The sequence below is a fragment of the Lissotriton helveticus genome, chromosome 9 (assembly GCF_964261635.1).
Source record: "Lissotriton helveticus chromosome 9, aLisHel1.1, whole genome shotgun sequence".
Lineage (NCBI taxonomy): Eukaryota > Metazoa > Chordata > Amphibia > Caudata > Salamandridae > Lissotriton > Lissotriton helveticus.
This window is the reverse complement of record NC_136070.1, coordinates 1,265,490,839-1,265,517,680: the sequence shown is the minus strand read 5'-3', so window position 1 is coordinate 1,265,517,680 and position 26,842 is coordinate 1,265,490,839. Positions and strand designations below refer to the sequence as shown.

Here is a 26,842-nt window from a genome sequence, read left to right as displayed (position 1 = left end):
GTGGAAGCTCAATAAAGATTTTATTTGAATTTCTAAACCCTTTGGCTCTGATAAGGTGCCTTTGTGTCCCATGTGTGTAGTACCTGCAGCAATAAAAAACTTTCCTTGGGCAATAGCTTAGAATAAAAAGTAAACTCCAAAACAGTTACTTAGTTTCTTCCAGTTGTAGATCTTTAAGATATGTATTTGTGCAGCTGCACTCCGGGTCCTTCAGCTAACGTGACCACAATTGAACTTTCAATAAAAGGTTATTTAAGGGATAAGAAAATAAATGTAGCTCAAATTGCAATGTTAAATGTGTTTTGTGAAAATGAAGACCTATGTCACTAGAAATGTGATCATATTTGTAAAGGTTTTTCATTTTTTTTATTTAGGTGATAAAGAATCGTTTTCATCGCTTGTTCCTGCCGTCCCATTCTCTTGATACCATATCCCCTGCAGACTTGCTTTTCTGCTTTGAAGTTCTTTCTCCTGATTTGGCAAAGGAACGGGTAGTAGTTTTGCAGGTCCAGCAGGTATGTACTACATGATGTCCTTACAAATTATTGTGTATGGTGCCCACTACTCACCTGTGACCTTTTAATCCTGGTGGGTTGCCTTTTGTTGTATTGTGCATACAGTGATGTAGCAGAGTAGTACACTGTGTGCTCTTTTTAGCCACATATCTAGTGTGGGGCTGTCTTTTGCTTTGGCCAAGTGTTTTTGTTATGTATATGGTCCTCTATATAGGACAAAGAATTCCCATCGGGCTCTTCACACACTGTGTTGACATCAGGTGACACATTCCTCTTAGAAACGCACTTTCAATTGGATGTCTTGTGTGGTGCTGGCTCTGTGGAAAGGTTGAGAGGAAGTCTACACTACATGCTGCTGTTTCATATCCTAAATGTAATTGTGATTCTGGCAATGTAGCAAATCATACTTGATTTTTAATATTCGAGCATAATGATAAACACAACAAAACAAAGATGTTTGTTGTGTTTCTTTTTCATTCATAAATGAACACCTTTTACTTTTGTTGCCTTCTTTTCCTGATGTCCTTAGACTTAAAATGTAAACAAATGTTCCTCCTTTTCCTCCTCCAGAGACCACAGGTCCCCAGTGTCCCCATCAGCAAATGTGCATCATGTCAAAAGGTGCAGCTTACTGAGGAGGACAAGCTAAAGCGTTGCACCAGATGTTATCGGGTTGGATACTGCAACCAGTAAGTTTGCTTTTCAACCCAGATTCCTTCCCAGATGTTCATGGTTTGCAGACTGTATGTTGCAAGTTCTGTCTCTTGTCTTCCTTTCAGGTTAGAAATAAAACTCATTTGTAAAATAAGTGACACGTGGAGTGTGTTTCGCTAGTCCACCAGGGTCTGTATGCAAGTGGCTTAACAAGTTACTTGCCATTCTTGGCTGAGAGAATCAATTTTGTTTCATGATAAGGTTTCTTAACGGATATAGATACTGTTTTTGTTCTTTCCCATTTTTATAATTAGTGGATATGTGTTCAAACATATTCCTCAGTTAGTAGTATTTCATGGCAGCAAAATAATAATAACCATGTATCGAGAACATTTTCAGAAACCCCTTCAAATGCTCGCTGGTGCATGGCCCAGAAACTTTAGAACATTGCTGCTACGAATGACTCTCTTTGGATGAACTTTGGACCAGGTAGCTTGCAATAGTGTTTGTACCTGTGTTGTTGCCTGCCATCCCCGCTAGCGTTGGGGGTCCGACTGTCCCTCTGAGGGTGTGTTCCTTCCCTGCTTGAAGCGCCCCGTGACATCCGCAGACCACGCGCTGCCCAAACTACGACATCCAGCGGTCTCGCGTGAGGTGCTTCGCAGTTGCCCCGGACCCTGGGACCTTTAAATCTGCGTGCGTGCTCACGCGACGCGGGACTCTCTTTGGATGAACTTTGGAACATGTGCCTTGCAATAGTGTTTGTGCCTGTGTTGTTGCCTGCCATCCCCGCTAGCGTTGGGGGTCCGACTGTCCCTCTGAGGGTGTGTTCCTTCCCTGCTTGAAGCGCCCCATGACATCCGTGGTCTCGCATGAGGTGCTTCGCCATTGCCCCGCCCCCTGGGACCTTTAAATCTGCGTGCGGGCTCACGCGACGTGGGACGCGCGCGGGCTCGCCTGTGTCCGAATGAGGCTGGGCTGGGCCTACTTCTTTGGCTATATTGTAAAGTATCCCCACATTTAATGGTTACTACGTCTCCTGTCATTGAGTAGCGATTATAGTTGCTTCCCCCGATATATTTACTTGCATTGTGGTAACAACTGATTTATTTAGTGTAATGGGCAAAAGCAAACTACCAAGCCCAAAACGCACACATGTTGCTAAGACAGGGCTTGATTCCCAACAGACTCTACTGAATTATCTGACGGGGGCGGTTGGGGTCCTAGATAAACAGATATTGTCTGTGGAGGAATCTATTGAAGCAGGATCCTCTAGGGGGAGCTCGGGGGTCGCACCGCTGGACGAGTCTCTTCAACCAGGCCAGGGCACCTCAAAAGTAGCCCGGTCTAACGGATGCGTCCATCTGAGCTCCGAGGAAATTGTTTCTATTGATAATGATTTCCTCACCCAACCACCGCAAAAGAGACAAAAGAATCCTGGCATGACAGAAAATCAAACCATTAAAAAGAACCCCGCTAGGACTCATTCAGCGAATAAGATCCAAAAATTAGCCAAACAGACTCCACAAGGGAAGAAACGGGGGGGCCAAAATAAAGGTCAAATGAAGGGCAAGTTAATATCAAATGACAATGTGGAAATGCACAATGAGATGAAGAACCTGATAACACTGGTGGAGCGATTAGATCTATATATGAGAGTCAGGATGGATCAACTATCATCTAGACTCACCATAGTGGAGGATTTTATTCTAAACAAAAGCACTAAAGGGGAGGTGGCAGATGGTCGCTTGTTATCTAACCATCCAGAGAGCCTGGTCGAGAATGTACATCTTGGGTGTGATAAACCCCCCTCCTCCAGGGTCTCGTAATAGTAAAGAAAGGGACGAGAACGGAAAACAGATTATCTTTGTACAACAAACTCCCCCTGAGAACATGACAAGTAGGCAAGCTACTAAACTCGCGGCCACCCGTGATAGCAGGCAAGTGAAGGGAGCGGCTGTCCCCACTGTGAGTCAGACAGGCCCCTCTGACCTAGCCCAACCAACTAGCTCTACCGACACACTAAGAGGACAGGCCCCGACCAAAGTCCTTCACTACGGCACACAGGTGAACTTGACCAGTCACTTAGACCTCCCTCCGGCAGCTACCCCATATATCGTGGTCCTGGCCAACGTACCTGAAATAGGGACCATAGAGGAAGAATCATGGGTATCCCTGAGAAATAGATCCCTTCTACGACTTTAAGATGGTAAGAAGGGTACAGTGGGTGGGTGGATCGGAAAAAAGACTAACCGGAGATTGTATCGTTTTAACCTTTGCATCTCCCTCATTGGTAAAAAAGATATTAGCGGGTGGAGAGAACCATTTTCTAGACCCAATAGGAATAAATATTTTACCTATGGGCTTTTCCTCCCCCCCCCCCCACCCTCCCCCCGTATCGAGCAACAACGCCCCGAAACCTGGTTTTCACACACTTAATGACCCAAGGCGGCTACTTCGTCCCGACCAGTAATAGATTTAATATCCTCTCAGGTCTGGAAGATAATGACTGACTGATTGACAGCCATTTAACTACCTCTGGCCAAGGACAAATAGTTTGTGGCATAGAGCAACAAGTCCCGGATCAATTGACTACACTAGATCCCTCAATAACTTTTGGTCCCGCTGCCAACTTGCTAAATAAAACCACAAATGTCATTTTGGGGGGTGGTCAAAAAGAGGTGCTCCCTATAGCAGTAGCAGTTGATGACATTGGACTAGACCCACCATCCAGTATTCCCTTAAAAATTTCCAGTAATTTGGACTCTTTGAAACTTAACATCATTTTCTGGAACGTGGCTGGCCTGCGATCAAAATTAACTAACGATGCCTGGTTAGATCTAGCAAGGAATTATTCAATTTTATGCCTTCAGGAGACATGGGCAACAATAGAATTACATCTTGAGGGCTATAAAACTTATTGTTCCTATGCCCTTCCATCAACTTCAGGTAGGCCACGTGGTGGGCTAACTATCTTTTTTGCAAATACTGTACCAATTGAAAAAGTTGACATTTTAAGAACAGAACCTAATTTCAAAATTTTGATCTTGAAAATAAATAAGACCAATAATTACTTTCTGGTCAATTTTTACAATAATTTATCGTCACCGGACCTATTAACAGCCGCAAACGAAATTCTGTTTACGCTCTTAGATCAAAAGAGCAAATATCCCAAAGAGACTTTTAAATTAATTTGGGGGGGAAATTTTAACCTATCTCTTTGCTCTAACACTACCAATAGAAATTGTGGAATAGTTGATGAGCATAACTACGCAGTGATCCATTTTTTTCATTCACCTAGTGGCATGCGTTTGAACGAAATCATGGTCGCATTAGAGTTGGGTTTTGCAAATGAACAAATGGCTAACCCAACTCCTTTTTCTGCAACTTTTAATGGAAGGGGCTCACAGAGGGTAATCGATTACATTCTGGTAACTAGTGGCATAGCGTCGAGCATCCGAGACTTTGTAACGGTAAATAATTCTACAAGCGATCACTATCCAATAACTGTAACAATAGACATCCCAATTAATCAAACTACTCAGGATTCACTAACCAACTTGGGACAACAGATGCTAAGTTTGGATAGACTAAACGGCTTTGCATTAAAATGGCTAAATATTAACCCAGTTGAGACGTCTATAAAAATAGTCAGGAAAGCGATGCCAGAGATTGAGAAGTGCCTTAACCCTGATACACCGCCCAGTGTGATACTCGATAGCTATGTTACCATCATCAAGGTAATCCAAGAAGTTCTATTCCGGAAAGTGAAGGGGAAAGGTCAAGCACTGAGAGGATGGTTTAACAAGGCTTGCACCAAAGCATACTCTTCATTGAAATTTGCACTGCATAAATCACCAAGGGACAGGGAAGAAATCATTAACCTTAGAAACATCTATAATAAAACATTAAAAGCACGTAAGGTGGAATTAAAAAATGACTTGTGGGATCAACTCCATAAAAGTTGCGTCATGAAGGATGGTACCAACTTTTGGAAGGTTGTAAAAACCTCCTTTTTACAGGGCGAAACTGAACAACCATCAATCGAGGTTGCGATCGATGCTACTGCATGGGTCAAACATTATTCGGAGATCTTTGGCTATAATTCCAGCAAGCTCACTGATCTACCTGACCCTGCCGGGAATATCTCTGTCTTCCCTATCCCTCTCATGTTTACCCTGCAGGAGGTAGATGAAGCACTGTTAGTAAAGGTGGGAAAGCACCAGGTCCGGATGGGGTCCCGGTGGATCTTTTTAAACATAACCTAGATTTATGGACTCCTATTCTGACCAATGTGCTGGAAGCAGCCTGTACAAAAGGTTTAATTGACTCATGGTCGGCCTCGATACTTGTGCCAATCTTTAAAAAAGGCAACCGCCATAATCCCTCATGTTACTGTCCGATCTCTCTCCTAGATTCCCTTGGCAAGGTGGCAGGCCGAATTCTTCTTGGCAGACTCCAATCTTGGGCTGAAAATAACAATATAGTTGCTGATATACAGTACAGTTTCAGAGAGGGTTTGGGTACTGTGGAGCAAGCAGTCAATCTGTCTCTCTTAATGGGGAAATATGTTGGAGCTAAGGAAGGACAACTATACATGACCTATGTTGACCTCACAGCCGCCTTCGACTGTGTAAGCCATCCCAAATTATGGACAATTCTTCTAGATTTGGGAACTGACCAGTCATTGGTCAATTTCCTCAGAGAACTTTACTCTGGCGCAACAGCCAGAGTGAGATACGGGCTCAAAGGTGAACTCACAGCGTCATTTGGGGTGGAGAGGGGGGGTCAGACAGGGGTGTGTCCTGACTCCCTTCCTTTTCATCCTTTATACAAATGGGTTGGAAAAAGCAATGTTGAAGGAAAGCCAGGACATGCCGTGTATCGGATCTCGTCCAATACCTGCTCTTCTCTACGCCGATGACGCCGTAATATTAGCCAGACCCCAGTGGAGCTGCAACGTAATGTTTGGTGATACAGGAATTTCATGAAGGGGCTGGACCTTAGAATTAACTACAAAAAAACATTTGTAGCCAGGGACTCGGCTCAAGAAAACAAAGGATATTTTTATTGATGACACAAAACTGGAAAGAACACCTACATATCCATACTTGGGGATCCTAATTGACAACAAATCCTCATGGAAGTATGCGATAGAGGCAAGGAAACTAATGTTTCTCAGGGCAACAACAGCCTTAATGACTGTCTTCAGTTACAAAACAGGTATAAAATTAGTTGGCTAGCCTATGTGAAAAGTTTCTTCTATGATTTGGGTTTAGAGAAATACTATCTGTCTCCCCTGTCTATCGCCGAAGTCTCCAAATCTACACTAAAGAAGATTTGCATGTCACACCTCGATGAGTTAAGACTAACCACGGAGAGTGGAAGAAGCTCAGTTCAGCATTCTCTGAATACTCAGGTTACCCTCTGTATTCAGCCTTATTTAACATTTGAGATTAGTAATTATGATAAACTGTTGTTGACTCGTCTTAGGTTTAATATTTTCCATCGATTAGTCTCATTTCCACATATCAATGATTGGTCTAGGAATCTCCCACTTTGTCCATGTGATGATGTCTCTCCCCAGTCCTCGATACACATTGTGTTATTTTGTAAATTTTATATTGACCCCAGAAAGATTTGGATTATTCCAATCTTAAGAATGATGGGTCTGCGTACCTGTCGCCCAGCCTTCTTAGCCCTACAATTTGCCAAGGATGTGTCCTATACAAAGAGTCTTGCCCGTTTTCTAAGATTGTGTGTTAGGCACAGAGTAAACCTTGGTTAACAAGACTTAAAGTATTCCTGCTTTGATAACATAACCGATGAAATGAGAACTGGAACCTGGGTTTTGTCTGTGCAAATATTGATGAACTGTGAATTTTTAACTGTATTTTATATTGTTCTTAAAAACTATTTTTTTTAAATTCTGTATACACTGTCATTGTCTTTCTATGAACTTTTATGGTTTTCTATGAATTTGGAAATCGAATAAAGTACTTTGACTTTGACTAATGACTAGCAGTCTCCATTAAAACATCACCTGCCCTGATCACATCCTTTCTGCATTGTAGGATCTTCAAGGCTAACCATACAATAGTTCCCCACTGCATGCGTGGAGCCAAGATCACTTTTCATTGATGCATTGTCCATTTAGTGTCTCACAGGGTGTCTGTGTCCATCTGTCCTTGCGATGCATAACATCCTGTGATAGCCCATCTGGGGCTAAATACTTTCCTGGAAAAATGCAGATGAATCTTAATGAGCAGTAGCAAGCCTTCATTGCAGCATCTGATGCGCAAGAAAGGTGTGAACCTTTATGAAAGGGAAGAAAAAAATTCCGCCTAATAGGCTTTAATTGGATGATGAGAAGAAGGATCCTGTCTCTTTAAGAATCCAGGAGCTTCTCCTTCCCATGATTTTCCGTACTTGCCGGTGCCAAGTTTTTTCCCAGCTCCAGTAAGTAGAATCTCCAAGCAAGTGAAGTTTCACACAGTTTTTTTTTTTTACTTATTTTTGATAGCAAAACATTTGCTTTTTCATTTTTCACTTCACGTCTTCAACAGCATTCTGTTAAGTGAAGTAAGTTTTTTTGCTGTTTTCTGACAAATGTACACCTGATAACAGCGTTCTTTTTTTTAGATGTGTCCCTCCTGTGGGAGGATAAAGGCTGTCTATGATGGATTCCTGTACACATTTACACTGCTGGCTAATCCCGCCTCTGATTAGATGGCAATCAAGTCAGACTTGGGCCCAAGTCATTCTTATTGCCCCTGACTGATCGAGAAGTGTTTGGACCCAGAGCTCCTGAAAATGAGCATTTGTTGTCCAGGAATACATTTGTTGGCTGTTGTGGTGCCTGAAACACTGACCTTTTAAATGCCAAAGTTTTTGTAGTTGTTTTGATATTTTGTTATACCAGCAAGGGCATTCTTTGTTTACTCTTGCTGATTGCCATCTCGCCGCTCGCGCTCATTCCCATCTTGACGCTCGCGCTCATTGCCATCTCGACGCTCGCGCTCATTGCCATCTCGACGCTCGCGCTCATTGCCATCTCGACGCTCATCGCCATCTCGACGCTCGCGCTCATCGCCATCTCGCCGCTCTTGCTCATCGCCATCTCGCCGCTCTTGCTCATCGCCATCTCGCCGCTCTTGCTCATCGCCATCTCGCCGCTCTTGCTCATCGTCATCTCGCCGCTCTTGCTCATCGCCATCTCGCCGCTCTTGCTCATCGTCATCTCGCCGCTCTTGCTCATCGTCATCTCGCCGCTCTTGCTCATCGCCATCTCCCGCTCTTGCTCATCGCCATCTCCCGCTCTTGCTCATCGCCATCTCGCCGCTCTTGCTCATCGCCATCTCGCCGCTCTTGCTCATCGCCATCTCGCCGCTCTTGCTCATCGCCATCTCGCCGCTCTTGCTCATCGCCATCTCGCCGCTCTTGCTCATCGCCATCTCGCCGCAGTATGCCTGTGCGTCGGTAGGTGGCGTCAGTCGACTCTGCGCCCCTTTGGTGTTCATGAAAGTGATGGTGGTGGTCGCAGCTCATCTGCGCAGATCAGGGGTTCCAGTCTTTCCCTATCTCGGCGACTGGTTGTTGAAGGTAGTCTCCCACCTCCGGACTACTGCGGACCTCCTGCATTCCCTGGGGTTCACTGTCAGCATGCCAAAGTCACACCGGATTCCTTCTCAGAAGTTACTTTTCAGCTGAGAAGTTCTGGATACAGCGCAGTTTCTGGCTTATCCTCCAGAACAGCGTGTCCGGGATATACGGGCTATGATAACGATGTTTCAGCCTCTATCCTGGATTTCGGTGCGATTGACCTTGACGTTACTGCGCCACATGGCCTCCTGCTCTTGGACCATGCCATGTGGCACATGTGGGCTATGCAGTGAGACCTGAAGTTCCAGAGGTCACAGCATCAGGGGAATCTTTCCGATTTCGTCCAGATCTCGGAGGGCACTGCACACCAATTGCAGTGGTGGCTAACGAACCAGGGTTGGATCAACTGCAGATTCCTCTCCCTTCCCCAACCAGACTTCACAGTGATGATAGATGCGTCCCTTCTGGGATGGGGTGGCCACATGGGAGAGGTGGACTCCACCAAAGGCCTCTGGACTCAGGTGGAGTCCTGGCTCCACATCAACCTTTTGGAGCTCTGGGCGATTTGTCTTACATTTAAAGCATTCCTACCTACTGCCAAGGGAAGAGGATTGCAGGTTTTCACAGACACCACCACCCCCATGTGGTACTGCAACAAACGGGGTGTGGTGGGGTTGTGGACCCTATGTCAAGAGGCCCTTTGCCTCTGGACATGGCTGGAACATCAGGGCATATCCCTGATGGTTCAACACCTGGCAGGTTCACTGAACGCCAGGGCAGGCAAACTCAGCCACCAGTGCATGATGGATCACAAATGGCGTCTTCATGCGTAGGTGGTGCAAGGTCTCTTTCAGCAGTGGGGAGAGTGTCTCGGGTAGATCTGTTTGCCACCGAACGCACTGCAGTTCTGCGCGTGGAATTTCCAAGGTGGCACTCGCTGAGCGACACTTTTTGTCATGATGGATTATCGGTCTTCTATATGCCTTTCTGCCTATACCTCTTCTGCCCAGAGTGCTGAAGAAGATCAAGCGCAGCAGGGTTAAAGTCATTCTTGTGGCTTCGGACTGGGCATGAAGTCTGGTATCCCGAGCCCTTGAACATGGCTATCGATCCTCCGATCAGACTGCCTCTTCAGGAGAATCTTCTGTTGCAGCAGCAGGGGACGGTCCTCCACCTGAACCTGCCCAGCCTCCACCTTCTTGCGTGGAGGTTGAGTGGTGAGAGTTGACTGCTTTCGACCTTCCTCCTGAAGTCTGTAATGTCATCTTGGCAGCCAGGCTTCCCTCCACTAAACCAGTATACACCTGTAGACGGAACACATTTGTTGCATGGTGCACAGCAAAGGCTGTGGATCCCCTTTCTGCCCCTCTTTCAGAGGTTCTCCTATTCATTCTTTCTTTGGCCCATCAGGGTTCTGCTCTGGGCACCCTTAAAGGCTATCTTTTTTTTTAAAACTTTATTTGTCATGTTTTTCAATTTACACCGCCAGCACATTAAAGCAAGTAAGGTACAACCATACATCTTGTTCGCCCTGTACATATAAATCCTCATAGCATTTCCAACAATCGGCCGACTAAAGAACAGGAGCGAGGATGATGGGGGCCCCTGGCTGCCCCGTACATAGGTGCATTGTCCTTTAAGACCTTACTGAGCTGTATAGGAACTCCCCCTCCCCACTCCCCCAACCCCTCTCCCTCCCCTAAAACTCCCCCCTCCCCTACCGCCGGGTCCCAAAAAATATATAAAAATAGGGTCTATGCCATCTGCTCTCTATGGTGGGTCATCATGTGTCCCATCATCCTGGGTCTGAGCCTCCCCCTGCCCCAAGGTGACCAATTCTGGACTGTTTTGTGTCAGCGGGGCCTTAAAGGCTTTCTTCGTCTTCTTGATCAGCCTTCTCTTTTCAAGTCCCCTATTGTAAATAGATTTCTTAAGGGCATTATTCACCTCTTTCCTCCTATTCCTTTCGTAACGCCACAGTGGTACTTGAATCTTGTCTTAACTTACCTTATGTGTGCTCCTTTCGAGCCACTACAGAATTGTACTCTCTGACTATTGACCGTAAAGACTGCTTTTCTGGTTGCCATCACCTCTGCTCGCAGGGTGAGCGAGCTTCAGGCTTTTTCTTCTTAACCTCCTTTCCTTGCTGTTCATCTGGACAAGGTTGTCGTTCGGACTAGACCTTCTTTCCTTCCCAAAGTGGTTATCTCTTTCCACATAGGACAGACCATCACTTTTCCCACCTTCTTCCTGCCTCCGCACCCTTCCACTTTCTTTCTTGACCATTGGAACTTTGGATTCTGGCTTCATTTCTACTATAGACTGTGTTGCGACTACATGTGGTACAGTGTGCCACACTCCCCACTTTCTTGCCGCCACACCTCTCAGGTGGAAGAGAGGCTTCACCGGTTGAGTCCAGGAGAGCCCTTGTTTTCAGTACCAATGGACTATAGAGCACTGGGTGGGCGTCCAACTTTTTGGTGTCTTAGTCGATGTGAAGAAAGGAATGGAAGTTCAAGTTGTACTATGCTTTGGGCAAGAAGGAACCTCCAGAGGGCCTTTTGGCTTATTCCCATCTGAGCCAAAGTCGTTATTTCAAGGTTAGATTAGGGTGTTCCTGTGCTGGACATCTGCCAGTCTTTGTGGTCATCCATCAACACTTTCACCAGGCACTATTGTATCAATTCAGGTGAGGGACATTTTGCCTGGTCGGTCTTCAGGTCTTCCTGATGTATAGTCCATTCCTCAGACCCACCACCTTTGGATGGTACTGCTTTGGTAACTATTTGAAAAGTTAGGAATTTGTAGTAGGATTTAGTAATCGGAAGAACTAGATGCTTACTATTATAATACTCCGTTCGAGGCATGTGTGGCTGTAGATACCCATGCTTTGCATACTTGACGCTACCTCTTTGTGATAATGCGCATGAACATTGACTCCAGTGTTAGATTGTTTTAATTTCTGCCGTTATTTGGACGTGTGTCCCTGCACTCTGGGTCGAGACGATTACGGTGCTCTGTTCAGTTTGTGGTTACCCTCACCCTTGTCTGTATTGGTTTTGATCGAGTATTCCATCTTATGTATTGAAATACAAAAAACATTATCGCTTTTTAAATCGATGCTTCAACCGTGGCTTTCAAGGGCCTCGCCCTTTGGGTCCTCCATTTCATTCTACACCTGGTTCACAAGAGTGGGCCTTGCTGGTGATGGAACAGACGCCTTTCCGTTTCAGCCCGAACTGCCAGTCAAAATACCCCCAGACCCATCTCCATTAGGTCTGTAGCCTGTGTATGTCACCGGATCACAGGGAGGAGGGTTGCAAGACCTCTTGATCTTTCTGCTTAAAAAGACTCTTCGAGACCGTCTGGCACGTCGATGCGAAATGCAGTGGAGCAGTATTGGAGACACTCCCAATATCTGCAGATATCAAGATGTTGAGGAAGAGGAGGAAGAACTCCCCCAAACCATCCATTTTGGATAAAAAGGTGTTCTCCATTGAGAGCAGGTCCAGCTCCGACCCTGAGCTCTAAATGGAGATGCAGGACATTTTGCTGGCTCTTCAATCCGTGAGTACGGTAGCCTCTGTCCCTCAGCCCAGTCTCTAAAAATGTAAGAGATATTTGGTCTCTACCTAACAAAAAGCAATCAGACCATCACTGCCTTTGATACATAGTCTGCACCGAAAGACTGATTCGGACACCCCACCCTCTGGTTCGGCACCGAAACACCAGCCAAAGCCTTTGACATTGTCCACCTCTGTGCTGAGTCGACCTTCGATACAGGGCTGACCAACCCCATCTTCGGATTTGACTGAACTTTGGTCACCGAAACAGAAATGCGCATCTGTTCCGAAACCGGCTCTGAAATCTGATTCTGTCAAGCCTGTGGAACCTATTCTCCACAAATTGCAACAAAACTGGATGCTTCCCAAAAGCAGATTCACATCCAGCCCCACACAGGGTGCACTCTTGCCTAACCTTTGGTTCCAGCTCCACAGCCATCGAAGAGAAAGCTCTTTTTCAAAGAGGCTATTGATACACCGATCCCGTCCAAACGGAAGAAGACGGACAAGGCCACCAGTCTGTTACTGCCTACACCACCACCACATTCACCCTCTACAACACACTCTGATGGAGATCCCTTGGATGTAACGCCTCAATGGTCTCCACATTCTTACTCAGGTGGACATGAGGCAGGAAATGACACTTTTGGCACACCACCACCCCCAACCAACCCTGAACCGCATATGATGTAGACACTCCAGGGGCCACAGATCCAGAACTATACCGCACTCGTCCATCTCCTCCTGATTATTCCACAATTGACCAGGAGCTCATAGGTAGAGCAGCTACTTTTCATGAAGTCAAGCTATACAAGGAACCTCCAGAAAAGGACTTGCTTTTTGAAACACTCTCTTCCACACATAGGCCACCCAATACCTCCCTATGCTTAAGGGTATGTTACGCCATACTGAAGGCATCTTTCAAGACCCTGCTCGGGCCAGAATCAGAACTACCAGGGGATAACCATTTTAAAGCCTCTCTAACCGACTCCATCTGCATCTAGGGACAGATACCACCTGACTCGCTTGTCATCACTAAAGTTCACAAGCTTACTAATTCCCAAGCTGCTTCTGATGCACTACCTCCTGATACAAGTTCATAATGATATGCCCCGGTTCTGAGGGACACATAGCAACCCCATAATACTTAACGGTCTGGTAAAAGGGTAGTAGATCAATCTACCAACAACTGGTATTGCTTACAGGGTATGACTGTGCCCACTGGGGTGAGATGAAGGAACTCCTCTAGTATCTCCCAGGGGAGCAAGGAAAAGGGGTCAAGAGCTTGTCTACGAAGTCAAGCTCATCTCAAATACATCAATATAGTGTGTCTTGGATTTGGCTAGAACTGCTGCTAGGGGTATAAATACTAGCATGTCATTGCTCATTCGCATATCTGGATTTAAGCCAGAACACCAACAAATGTTAAATGTCCTTTTTGACAGTGATCAGCTTTTCAGTCACCAAGTAGACCTCGCCCTAAAAAGATGAAGAAAGATAGACACTGTAAAATCTATAGGTGAATTTAAGACACCTAGAACTTGTAGCTCATTTTGCCGCTCCACCTACAAACTAGGTTTCAAACTACCTGCTCTGATGTCTCCACCTCGTACCAACGTGGCCATGGTCACCACTCCTCTCTCCATGGTCACTATAGGGACTCTTACAAAGGCAACAATGCCAGAGGTAGAGGAAAAGGTGCTTCCCCGAGTGGTGCTGCACACACCACCAAAGCATGACTTCACTATCTTTTCCCCTGAACATTCAACACGATTACAAGACTTTCCACCCGCGTGGCAATCAATAACATCCGACTAGTGGGTGTTGGACATTAACCAACATGGTTATTCTCAGAAGCTCATTACCGCACCTTCAAACATGCCATCTCTCACACTGACTCCCTCTGGAGCACCGAACACTAATCAAATAGGAATTTTAAGCTCTTTCGCTCAAAGGAGCTATAACACCCGTCCCTCTACAACATCAGGGGTCAGGAGTATGCCGCCTGTACTTCCTAATTCCCAAAAAGGGCGGATCTTTACTGCCAATCCTCCATCTACGGCCCTTGAATCATTACATCCTGTCGGAGGGTTTCCATACGGTCACTCTCCAAGGCTTAATTCCACTACTCCAGCAAGGCAACTTTGTCAGCTCTAGATTCAAAGGACGCGTACTTTCACATTCAAATACATCCGTTTATTGTAAATACCTAAGATTTATGATAGAAAGCAAACATTGCCAGTTGAAAGTCTTCCCATTCGGAGTGACTACTGCACCTCGAGTGTTCACCAAATGCCTGGCAGTGATAGGAATACATTTACGCAGACCAAACATCAAGGTCTTCCCGCATCTCGATTACTGGCGTACCAAAGCCAGCACCCTTCCACTGTGCCAGCAACACACTCAAACTACCTTAGACCTGCTACATCAACTAGGCTTCACCATCAATTTACAAAAATCTCATCTTCTACTTTTACAGGTTCAACCGAATCTAGGGGCTATCCTAAACACACAGGTGAATTAGCCTATCCCAATACAGCAAGAATCCAAAATTTCCAAACGCTACTATGAATTTTCCAAGTCAATCAACAGTTGCCAGTCAAAACTATCATGCGCCTCCTGGGTATGATGGCGCCATACATCGCGATGGTGTCACAAGGCACAGCTACACATGTGTCTACTGCAGGAATGTCTAGCACAACAGTGGTCTCAGTCACATGGTCAATTAGAGGATCTAGTGTTGATAGACAGTCGTACTCCTCCCTCTCTGCAGTGGTTGAACACAAACAGCCTCTTAAAATGGCAGCCTTTCCTCGACCCTGTTCCCCTAATCATCTTGACAACGGACACATCACTGACCGGCTGTGGTGCTCACTTACAGCATCTCACAGTCCAGGGTCTCTGGAACACCAAACACCAGTCAGTCAATCAATCAATCAGAACATTTATAGAGCGCGCTACTCACCCGTGAGGGTCTCAAAGCGCTGACGGGAGGGGGGTGCTGTTACTGCTCGAATAGCCAGGTCTTGAGGTGCTTCCTGAAGGTGAGATGGTCCTGGGTCAGTCGGCGGTGTGCGGGGAGGGAGTTCCATGTCTTGGCGGCCAGGTAGAAGAACTATCTTCCTCCGGTTCTCCACATCCGGGTCTCCACATCAACTTCTTACAGCTTCAAGTTGTTGACCTAGCATTGAAAGCTGCCCTGCCGCACCTGGTCAGCAAGGTTGTATTAGTTTGGACTAACAATATGACAACCATGTACTGTATGCAAAAACGGGTGAAACATTCTCAACAGTTATCACGTCTATCTCAGACCATTTGACATTGGGCTCTACATCACAATATTCATCTGTTAGCGGAGCACCTCCCAGGAACAGACCGCGATTTTGCTGACCTCCGCAGGATGTGGGAAAAACTCCACGAGTGGGAACTCAACACCGGAGTCGTCCTCCCTTACTTCCACAGTGGGAATTCACACAAATAGATCTGTTCGCAAGCGCAGGCAACTCAAAATGCCCAAACTTCACCTCCAGGTTGCCACACCCACTATCTAAGGGCAATGCTCTGTGGATAAATTGGCCAGGTATATTTGCATACGCTTTTCTGCCTTTCCCTCTTCTTCTGTTTCTAGGTCAGAAGCTCAGACAAACCTCTTACACATGGGCCACATGGGCCCAACAGCCCTGGTTCACAACCCTACTATAACTATCAGTAGTTCCTCACGAGAAGCTTTCCCTTCACCCGAACCTTCTCGATCAGACCATGGAGCAATCAGGCACCCAAATCCCAAAGAACTCAACCTAGCGAATGGCCTCGTGAGATTATAGAATTTGCTTATCTAAATCTCCCACCTGGATGTATGTCCATTCTCAAAGGAGCTGGCAGGCCTACTACTAGAGCATGCTATGCAGCTAAATGAAAAATGTTTATCTGTTACTGTCCTAATAAGAGTATCAATCTGTTTAATGCTACAATACAAAACATTGTTTGTTACCTTCTACATCTACTGCTCTCTTGCGTTGCAGTTACATCCACACGGTTACATCTGACTGCAGTAGCTGCCTATCTGCAAAATCGACCACTCCTGTCTTTGTTCAAAGTTCCAGTCATCAAACTTTTATGGACGGTCTTAAGAGTGTGATTCCCCCTTTGGTTCTACCTGCACCTACCTGGAATTAACATTATTCTCACAAGACCTATGGGTCCACCATTTGAACCACTGCATAACTGCTCCCTTCAATTTATGTCTTGGAAGGTCACTTTTTTAATTGGCATCACTTCATTCAGACGTGTTAGTGAGCTACAGGCACTAACCTAAGAAGAGCCTTTCTTCCAGCTCCACAGAGATAAAGTTGTCCTCTGCAACAACCCAAGATTCCTTCTAAAGGTGGTCTCTCATTTCCACCTTAATCAGTTGAGTTACTCGTGTTCTTTCCGCACCAGACTCAGTTGCATACATTAGATGTTAAGAGAGCCCTTGTGTACTCCATTGACTAAAACTAAAGACTTTCGCAAAACAAAACCACTCTTTGTTGCTTTTTCTTCCCCACATAAAGGAAAGCCCATATCCAAACCCCGCATTGCCAGGTGAATAGTTAAAAACATTCAGACCTTTTATGTTAAAGCGAAAGGGCTTTACCTACACCTCCTAGTGCTCACTCTACTCGCAAGATAGGAGCTAATGTAGGTCAGGCAGTGCAACGCACACTCTTTCAAACCACTGCAACACCCACAGGTTAACCACCGCTCTGGAGGGCACAGCTATACAGTCTATGCAAAGCATATGTATCCACAGGAACACTTCCCTCGAATGGATTATGGTACTTATCCTGTAAGCATCTGTTCTTGGCATGTAGTGCTGTAGATTCACATGTGCCACTCCCTCCTCCTTGGACACCTGTGGCCGTCGCAGTTCCTTTGCCTTTTCATATGCATGGACATCTCTTAACTTAAACTTACTTTACACTCCATCCTCACCCACCTGTGGGAACACAATCTAACAATGGAGTTGATGCCCATTCGTATTATTGCCAAGAGGAGGTGTCACTCTGTCTCGTGACTCGAAAGACTTCTTCGAAGATTAACTACTTGCCCACAACCTGACCCAACACTAGATGGCAGGAGTATACAAATCATGTGAATTTACAGCACTGCAGGCCAAGAACAGATGCTTACAGGGTAAGTAACACAATTCTTCTAGTGAATGGACCCAAGACTAGATGGCAGGAGTATACAAATAATGTGAATTTACAGCACTGCATGCCAAGAACAGATGCTTACAGGGTAAGTAACACAATTCTTCTAGTGAATACTCTATCTAACTGTAGATTCCTCACTGCCCTCTCGCCTTCCCATTCTGTGGAGGGGACCTTTGTGAAGCACTGTCTAAGGGCACGAAATCCTATGTTGTATACTGATATCTGAAAGAGACACGTTAGTGATAGATTCCTTACCTTAGAATATCCCCAGGCGTCAGACTGGATCCGGAAATTTTTGCGTAGCAATACGTTTGCGGCTCCGCGTCCGTCGTCAGCGCCGGAATGACGTAGTCGGAGTACTTAGACGCCGCCCATGCGCGCTGACGTCAGTTCTTCTTTTTTCCGCGCCAGCTAGCCCAGATCCGGATAAGCTCTACCCCTAGTCATTTTTTGACAAAAACTTTTGATCTTTTTGATCATTTTTCTACTCGAGTCTTCGACTCCAACGGTGCCGGTAGGGATGCCCGGGTTCAAGCCCTGTTCGAAGTGCGACCAACTGATGTCGGTCATGGACCCCCATCGCCGGTGCCTGAAGTGCTTAGGCCTCGACCACGACGACCGCACCTGCTCCGACTGCCGGGCCCTGACGTCGAAGGCTAGGCGGAAGCGGTCCCGCAAGCGGCTCGAGCTCCGGCAGTCGGCCCCGCGCCGTTCCAGGTCCCGGTCCCACGGGAGTTTGAGGGACCGGTCGAGGGGTCGGAGTCCTCGCAGGTCCGGGAGTGGACATCGGTCATTGGGATCCAAGTCCTCAGGTAAGAGGCATGAGAAGTCGGAGCGGCATCATCGCTCCTCCGACCCACCCCGACGCTTGCACGATGCGGCCGGGGGTTCGGGCGACACCGCCCACGTGGCTCCGAGAGAGTCGCAAGCGTCGCCGCCTGCCCCACACCTACGGGTCCCTGGGCACGGTGCGACGCCGGAGGAGGTCGAGCGGTACCTCATGGCCATGAAGTCCCTCCCTCCTCGGCCGGGCCCCGCGGCGCCTTCGGGCCCAGCGGTCCCGGCTGGAGGCCCTAGCGGGTCGGGCGCTTCGGCCCCGACGCCGCCGGGTGCTTCGGCCCCGGCGCTGCCGGCGACTTCGGTCCCGGCGCCGCAGGACCTCACCGGACCTGTTTCCGGATCCGGGTCGTCGCCGGTCGACCTCACGACCTCACCGGCGCCGGCCCCAAGGGTGTCGTCCCCGGCGCCCAGTTGCGGGCGCCGTCCCCAATCTTCCCTCTGGTCCGACTCTGACGCCGGACCGGCGCCGTTGGGCGCCGCTTCCGACGGCCTTTGGAGATTTTTATTTCCATGAGGAGGCCCAGTCTGTTGACCCTGAGTTACAGGAGACTGGTGACGGAGGTGATTGGGAGGGGTCTGAGGACCCTCTGGCACAGGAGTGCCAGTCTCAAGAGGACTGGACATATGAGCTTGGGGAGGCCAGTGGTATTGACACTTCGCCAGACACTGGATTTGTCTCCCCTCCCACCGTGGCTACGGAGGAGGGGGCTGCTTATAGTGTAGTGTTAACGAGGGCGGCCAAGGCCTTGGGCCTTCAGCTCCCCGTTGCGGCCGTGAGGACTAACCTCCTCACTGAGGTTCTTAAACCGCAGGCAAGCTCCAGTGAGCCTCTGCTGCCGTTTAATGAAGCCTTATGTGACGTTCTTGTGGGCGCTTGGTCCAAGCCCGCCACGGGTCCGCCTGTGGATAGGAACGTGGCCAGACGCTACCGCCCGGCTCCGGGCGACCCTTGCTTTTTGTCCACCCATGCCACCCCCGAGAGCCTGGTCATCCAGGCCTCCACTTCCCAGACCGCATTCCCGACGGCCCCGCCCGATCGGGAATCCAAGAGATACGAACAGTTCGGGAAGAAAGTTTTCTCGTCCCTGAGTTTGGGACTGCGGTCTGTCAATACCGCGTGTCTCTTGGGCCGCTACACCCACACCCTGTGGGACACTGTCGCGGACGTGCTGCCACAATGCCCGGAGGAGGTCCGGGCTAAACTCGCCCAAGCCCTTGTGGAGGGTCGAGATGCGGCGCGATACTCTATCCGGTGTGGGCTGGATACCACGGACTCACTGGGCAGGGCGATGGGAACGACAGTGGCGGTTCGCCGCCACGCCTGGTTGAGGTCCGCCAATTTCTCGGCCGATGTCCAGGCCACACTCCTGGATATGCCGTTCGATGGCCGTCGCCTTTTTGGCGACAAGGCAGACCATGCGCTGGAGCGCTTTAAGGACTCCAGGGCTACGGCCAAGTCCTTAGGCCTCTCGGCCACGCGCCAGCAATCGGGTGCCTTTCGCTCCTTTCGTGGCCACGGGAGGGGCGTCCCCACACGTGCTGCCAGCCACGCACCGCAGAATACACGGCGCGGTGGCAGCCGTGGAAACCGCCGTGGCGGCGGCGGTCGGGGTCAGCGGCGAGGCCAGTCCACACCTCCCTCCGCAGCACTTGCCTCCAAGCCTTCCTAGTCCGAGCTTTCAGGCCCATGTGACGCCTGTGGGAGGCAGGGTTCGCCATCACCACTTCCACTGGCGCACTGTCACATCGGACAGGTGGGTGCTGCAAATCGTACAAAGGGGCTACTCCCTCCCCTTCGAGGCGACCCCTCCAGCCATGCCACCGCAATTCCACCGCATGTCGGGGGATCACTTGCAACTTCTGCAAGAGGAAGTCACTGCCCTCTTGGCCAAGGGGGCCATCGAGCGCGTTCCTGGGCCAGAAGTAGGGTGTGGATGTTACTCCCACTACTTTCTGGTGCCCAAGAAGGGCAAGGGGGGCCTGCGCCCGATCTTGGACCTACGGAACGTCAACGGCTTCCTCCGTCAAGAGAAGTTCAAGATGCTGACTTTGGCTCAGGTCTTGGCTGCCCTGGATCCCGGAGACTGGATGGTAGCGTTGGACTTGCAGGACGCTTATTTTCACATCCCCGTCCTGCCGGCCCACCGGCGTTACCTGCGGTTCACGGTAGGCCACGAGCACTTTCAGTTTACCGTGCTCCCCTTTGGCCTTACCAGCGCCCCACGGGTGTTCACGAAAGTGATGGCGGTGGTCGCAGCCCATCTGCGCAGGTTAGGAGTGTCAGTCTTCCCCTACCTCGACGACTGGTTGTTGAAGGCAGGCTCGCCCCAGACAGTCGTCAGCCACCTCCAGACTACGGCCGACCTCCTGCATTTGCTGGGGTTCTCCATCAATGTGCCGAAGTCGCACCTGTGTCCCTCTCAGAAGCTCCTCTTCATCGGAGCGGTTCTCGACTCGGCGCAGTTTCGGGTTTACCCTCCCGAACAGCGGGTTCGGGATATTCAGGCTCTGATTCCCATCTTTCAGCCTTTATCCCGAGTCTCGGTCAGGTTGACGCTACGGCTTCTAGGGCCGATGGCCTCCTGCATCCTACTGGTGCGTCACGCCCGGTGGCGGATGTGGGCTCTGCAGTGGGACCTCAAGTTTCAGTGGGCCCAGCATCAGGGCAACTTGTCCGATCACGTCTTGATCTCGGAGGGCACTGCGAGACAGTTGCAGTGGTGGCACACGGACCGCGATTGGGTCAGTGGCAGGTCCCTCTCCCTACCCCACCCGGAGCATGTAGTTGTGACGGACGCGTCCCTCCAGGGCTGGGGTGGCCACATGGGAGAGGGGGAGATCAGAGGACTCTGGTCTCCGGCGGAGGCCCGGCTCCACATCAACCTGTTGTAGTTACGGGCGATTCGTCTAGCGCTGAAGGCATTCCTCCCCTCTGTCCAGGGGAGTGTAGTGCAGGTGTTCACGGACAACACCACCGCCATGTGGTACTGCAACAAACAGGGCGGGGGGGGTCGTGGACCCTATGCCAGGAGGCTCTGCGCCTCTGGCAGTGGCTGGAACATCAGGGCGTGACCCTGGTGGTTCAACACCTGGCAGGTTCTCTGAATGCCAGGGCGGACGAACTCAGCCGTCGGTGCTTGATGGATCACGAATGGCGTCTGAACTCGGACGTGGCGCAAGGCCTCTTTCAGCAATGGGGAGAGCCTTGGTTAGATCTATTCGCCACCGAAGAGAACGCGCAATGTCATCAGTTCTGCGCGTTGGAATTTCCAAGGTGGCACTCGCTCGGAGACGCTTTTCGTCGCGAGTGGAGTTGCGGTCTATTGTACGCCTTTCCGCCTATACCACTTCTGCCCAGAGTGCTGAAGAAGATCAAGCGCGACCGGGCCCAAGTCATCCTTGTGGCTCCGGACTGAGCACGAAGATACTGGTATCCCGAGCTACTCAGCATGTCAGTAGATCCCCCGATTCGTCTGCCCCTTTGGGAGGACCTTCTGTCGCAGCAGCAGGGGACGGTCCTCCACCCGAACCTGTCCAGTCTCCACCTACAAGCTTGGAGATTGAGCGGCGACAGTTGAGGCCGCTTGACTTGCCTCCCGAAGTCTGTAATGTCATTCTGGCAGCCAGGCGTCCCTCCACAAAGTCGGTATACGCCTGCAGGTGGAACAGATTTGTGGCATGGTGCACAGCAAAGGCTGTGGATCCACTCTCTGCCCCCCTTTCTGAGGTTCTCCTCTTCCTTCTTTCTCTTGCCCAGCAGGGCTCTGCTCTGGGCACTGTCAAGGGCTACCTTTCTGCCCTTTCTGCTTTCTTAAGGCTCCCTGATCAGCCTTCTTTGTTCAAGTCCCCTATTGTAAATCGATTTCTTAGGGGCATCACGCACATGTTCCTTCCTGTTCCCTTCGTGATGCCCCAGTGGGACTTGAACCTTGTTCTTACCTTCCTGATGTGCGCTCCCTTTGAGCCGCTTCACAACTGTCCTCTTCGTCTTCTGACTCTAAAGACTGCTTTCCTGGTTGCCATCACCTCTGCCAGGAGAGTGAGTGAGCTCCAGGCCCTTTCCTGTACTCCACCTTTCCTTTCTGTCCTTCCGGACAAGGTTGTGTTGCGTACCAAACCATCTTTCCTGCCCAAGGTTGTCTCAGCCTTCCACATCGGGCAGTCCATCACCTTGCCTACCTTCTTTCCGCCTCCGCAACCCTCTAAAGAGGAAGAGCGGCTCCACCGTCTGGACCCAAAACGTGCGCTCTCCTTCTATTTGGATCGCACACGCCAGTTCCGGGTGGATGACCAACTCTTTGTTGGCTACGTGGGCGCTAAGAAGGGGAAAGCGGTGCACAAGAGGACCATCTCCCGGTGGATCATCTTGTGTATCCAGGCATGTTACTCCATGGCTAAGAAGGAGCCCCCTGTTGGGTTGAGGGCTCATTCCACTCGGGCCACGGCGACTACAACTGCCCTGGGTCGGGGAGTGCCCTTGCAGGACATTTGCCAGGCAGCTACGTGGGCCTCGCTGCACACGTTCGCACGACACTACTGCCTGGACAGTCAAGTCCGGAGGGATGGCTTCTTTGGCCGTTCCGTCCTCCAGGACTTTCTGGTGTGATTATTGGTTCGCAGACCCACCACCGGGGTTGGTATTGCTGGGGTATCTATTCTAAGGTAAGGAATCTATCACTAACGTGTCTCTTTCAGATGCACAAGTTACTACTTGTGTAACGATATATCTGTAAGAGACATTAGTTAGTGATAGATTCCTTACCGACCCACCCATCCTCCCCGTTCTGCAAACCGATATCTAGGGTTAAGGTCATCCCCTTTCAGGGCCCCTAGTTTCTTGGCACCAGTGTTGGTTCTATCATGGCTCTGCGTATCTGGCGCGGAAAAGCTGTGTATCAGAACTGACGTCAGCGCGCATGGGCGGCGTCTAAGTACTCCGACGTCATTCCGGCGCTGCCGACGACGGACGCGGAGCCGCAGACGACGCCTACCGACGCCTACCGACGCGCAGGGGTATTGCTACGCAAAAATGTCCGGATCCAGTCTGACGCCTGGGGATATTCTAAGGTAAGGAATCTATCACTAACTAATGTCTCTTACAGATATATCGTTACACAAGTAGTAACTTGTGCACAAGTGTGGCACCTCTTTGTGACCCGCACCATCTCTTCAGAGGAGGGAAAAGGCAGTTGCACAGTACAAGGCAACACCTACTGGTGCACAGTGGCAGTTACTAACAAGTTTCTGGATCCAGTCTGATGCCTGGGGAAAGTCAAAGGTGGGAGCCGCAAATGGAATTCTGATGGCAAGTTCCTTGTTCTTTTCTCCCCCACTGTTTTGAGGAATACATTTGGTCGGTGCAGTTTTCAGTGTATAGCTGTCACAGGAGCCCATTGTCATATATTTATGTTCCTTTGTGTAAGAACTGCTTGCATTGGCTCTTCATTTGATGTTTTATTGAGGTGTTTAATCTGGAATGTGGAGGCATTAATTTGTGTTCTTTGACCGCTTTATTGCAGAATCTGCCAGAAAACTCATTGGCCTGATCACAAATCCTCTTGTCGTCCTGAAAATATTGGTTACCCCTTCCTCGTCAGCGTTCCAGAATCTCGGCTAACATATTCTCGCCTTACTCAGCTCTTGGAGGGTTATGCACGGTTAGTAATATTTTTCCTAAAGTTTGCTTTTTTCTAGCTTTTTTTTGTTTTTTGTTTTGTTTTATATAGCGCTAACTATGCTTGAAGGTATCAGAGCGCTTTACATGAGCACCAGTTGCGTTACAGACAGATGCATCAATTTTTGTTAGGTACGGGGAGATTAAGTGATTTGCCCGGAATCGCAGGATGTTGAGCGTCCCTGCCGAGACTAACCCGGTTCCCCATATCCTATGTCCACCGCTCTAGCTGTTAGGCCACATTTTGAGGATAAAGTTTGGTTCAGACATTATACACCCCACGTGCAATGCCTACGCATGAAAGAGATTTGACTAGTTAAGTCTTGAAAGTTGTTCTCAATGTCTATGGGGAAATGTATAAACGTTTACTGTGTACCCTGTTTTTTCACTCGTAGTGTGTATATTGTCCAATGTACATGCGTATGGTTAGGATATTGCTAATACTTTCTGAACCCAACTGGTAGATTTTACACATGGAAAGCCTTTTTTCTCTTTGCAGGGGTTCCCTTCTTTCTCACCTGTAATGAACAGGGCCATTTATATGCACTTTCCATCATTTCTTACACCACTTACAGCTTGGCCGTAAGTGTAAATGTGAAGGAACTCATTTCAAATGTTCTGAATACCAACAGAGCCAAAACTCTGCGTGTGTTTACCTCATTTACGTGAACTATTTCCTGGCACTCCTGCATGAACACCAGCTGTGGAACAATCTGAATGCGTTTACTTGGTGAGACTCCCCTACTCCCAGGTGACTTTTCTGCTCTCAAATACACAATGTTGTTCACCATGGGATTTGCTCTGATATTGATAAAAGGTAGGATATCTCCGTATTTGTGTAAGATATTGGAACACAATTGTTTTTGGAGGCGAGCACCTCTCATTTCTTCCACAAAGACTGCCCATTCACACGGTAACAGCGTAAATCCCACCAGCTGAAGAGCTAGTCGTGGAGAGCAATAGAAAAGTTGACTTGTATCGCAGTGTACCTTTGTGCCTTTCGTGTTCTGCGAGTAATTTTTACATGCGCTGCAGGAAAGGTTGTGTGTGAATAACCAACACAGAATCTACAACTTTTTAAACAACAAAAGATTGAAATAGTAGTAAAAACATCCCTAACCTAGATAAATTTGAATCAAAGCAGACTAATTATGCCTTTATTGAATGTTACTCCGAAGAAGAGCACAAGCATCATTCGATGTGCACATACATTGAATTTATCTTTAAATAAAGCAGCAAGTCACCTTGGTCTGATGGTAGTTTACTACCTCGAGTTACAGTCCATTAGTTGTAACAAGTGCCACAGGCGGATGTTGGATATAAATACTGGAGCTCGGCCCGACAAACCGCAGCACAAATTAGACACTGAATGCTACAAAGGTATGCTTACTGAAAAGCATCCTTTTACTTAGTAATGTTTTCTTATAGTATTAACTCTGCCATTCGCCTCACTGTTTGGCTTTTACAGAGCTCTGAAGAGCACATTAGAGAGTAGAGGAAGAAGGACTAAGGATCCAGATGAGAAGAATTTCTACAAGCTTAGTGGTCTTTCAACCCTATGCTGATCTGGAAATTGATCAGTTAAGGAAGTCCATTGTAACTGGGGTTTTGCAGCACAATTTATTTTCTGGATTCACATGCTGTGCATTATTCCGCCATCTAGTGGTTGGGTCTGAAATTATCCCAGTGCTTGTGTTTTTTATTTTTCTGGGGTAGGCGTCGTCAACCATCATTTGGTGGTAAGTCCATCCTTTGTGTGATGTCTGACTGTGCCCCTACAGTTCCTGTTCCTGGTCTCCAGCTTCAGATTCTTCTTTCCACCCTTGGGACTGGAAGCACTACGGAGGAGCTCCGAAGAATCACAGAGAATAGGAAGACAACAGATTGAAAAATTTAAAAAAACGCTGAAGACCATGAGAACATCTAAGGGGCGGAGAAGGGAAGCCATTACCCCATCCTGTTGGGACCAGTCCAGCTCTGAGGCATCTTGACCCTATGCCAAGAGGACTCTGTGCGTCTTGAGTTGGCAGGACAATCCAGGCATTTATCTCCCTACCCTGATGGGGAATCACATGGCAGCGTCTTTCAACGCCAGGGCAGACAAGCTCATCTAGCAGCACCTAGCGAATGATGAATGGTCATGCATCCCGAAGTGGCACAGGTGGTCGGGGGACCCCTGGCGATATCTTTTTGCCACCGCCAAACACAGTGTTGGTTTTGCACATTGGATCTTCTGAAAGAACACTTGGTAGGAAATGCATAATGGGTGGAATGGAACGCAGGACTCATGTACGCCTTCCCGTCCCTGCCCCAAGTTTTGAAAAGCTCAGGAACGACTGGTCCAAAATAATCCTAATGTCTCGAGATTGGGCCAGGAGAGTGGGATTCAGGACTTCTGGCCAAAAGCATTTACCCTTCGATCAGGCTTCCGCTTTTAGAGGCTCTCCTGCCACAGCAGAAGGACATGGCCTTCAGACGAGTCTGTGCAATCCACAGGTCAATACGGGACAGTTGACTGCATTTGATCTGCCTAACCGAGAGGTAGATGTCATCCTGGCAGGCAGGTGTCCTTGTATGAAGTCAATTTACACCAGGCCCCTCAGTCAAATTTGTGACCTGTTGTGGAGTCTGCAAGACTGACCCTTTTCAAGCTAAATTATTAGGTGGTGTGTTTGATTTGTCCCAGCAAGGCCTTGCTCGGGGCATGATTTAAAGGTTGGTTGTCTGTCCTTTCTGCCTTTTTGTACCTGCTGGACCAACAAACAATTTTTGTTCAGATCACCTGTTTTGATGCAGTTT

The 26,842-nt window shown here is 48.5% G+C and overlaps 1 protein-coding gene across 11 annotated transcripts in view; it reads left to right on the top strand.

Moving 5' to 3' along the window:
- Window positions 1-26,842, top strand: part of USP19 (ubiquitin specific peptidase 19) — a 377,062-nt gene that overhangs the window by 200,509 nt on the left and 149,711 nt on the right. For all 11 annotated transcript variants that reach the window (XM_078661825.1, XM_078661824.1, XM_078661823.1 and 8 more), the window contains 3 exons: window positions 375-515; window positions 1,086-1,204; window positions 23,889-24,026. In XM_078661825.1, coding sequence (XP_078517951.1) covers window positions 375-515; window positions 1,086-1,204; window positions 23,889-24,026 — 398 coding nt within the window. The remainder of the gene's footprint in view (window positions 1-374; window positions 516-1,085; window positions 1,205-23,888; window positions 24,027-26,842) is intronic.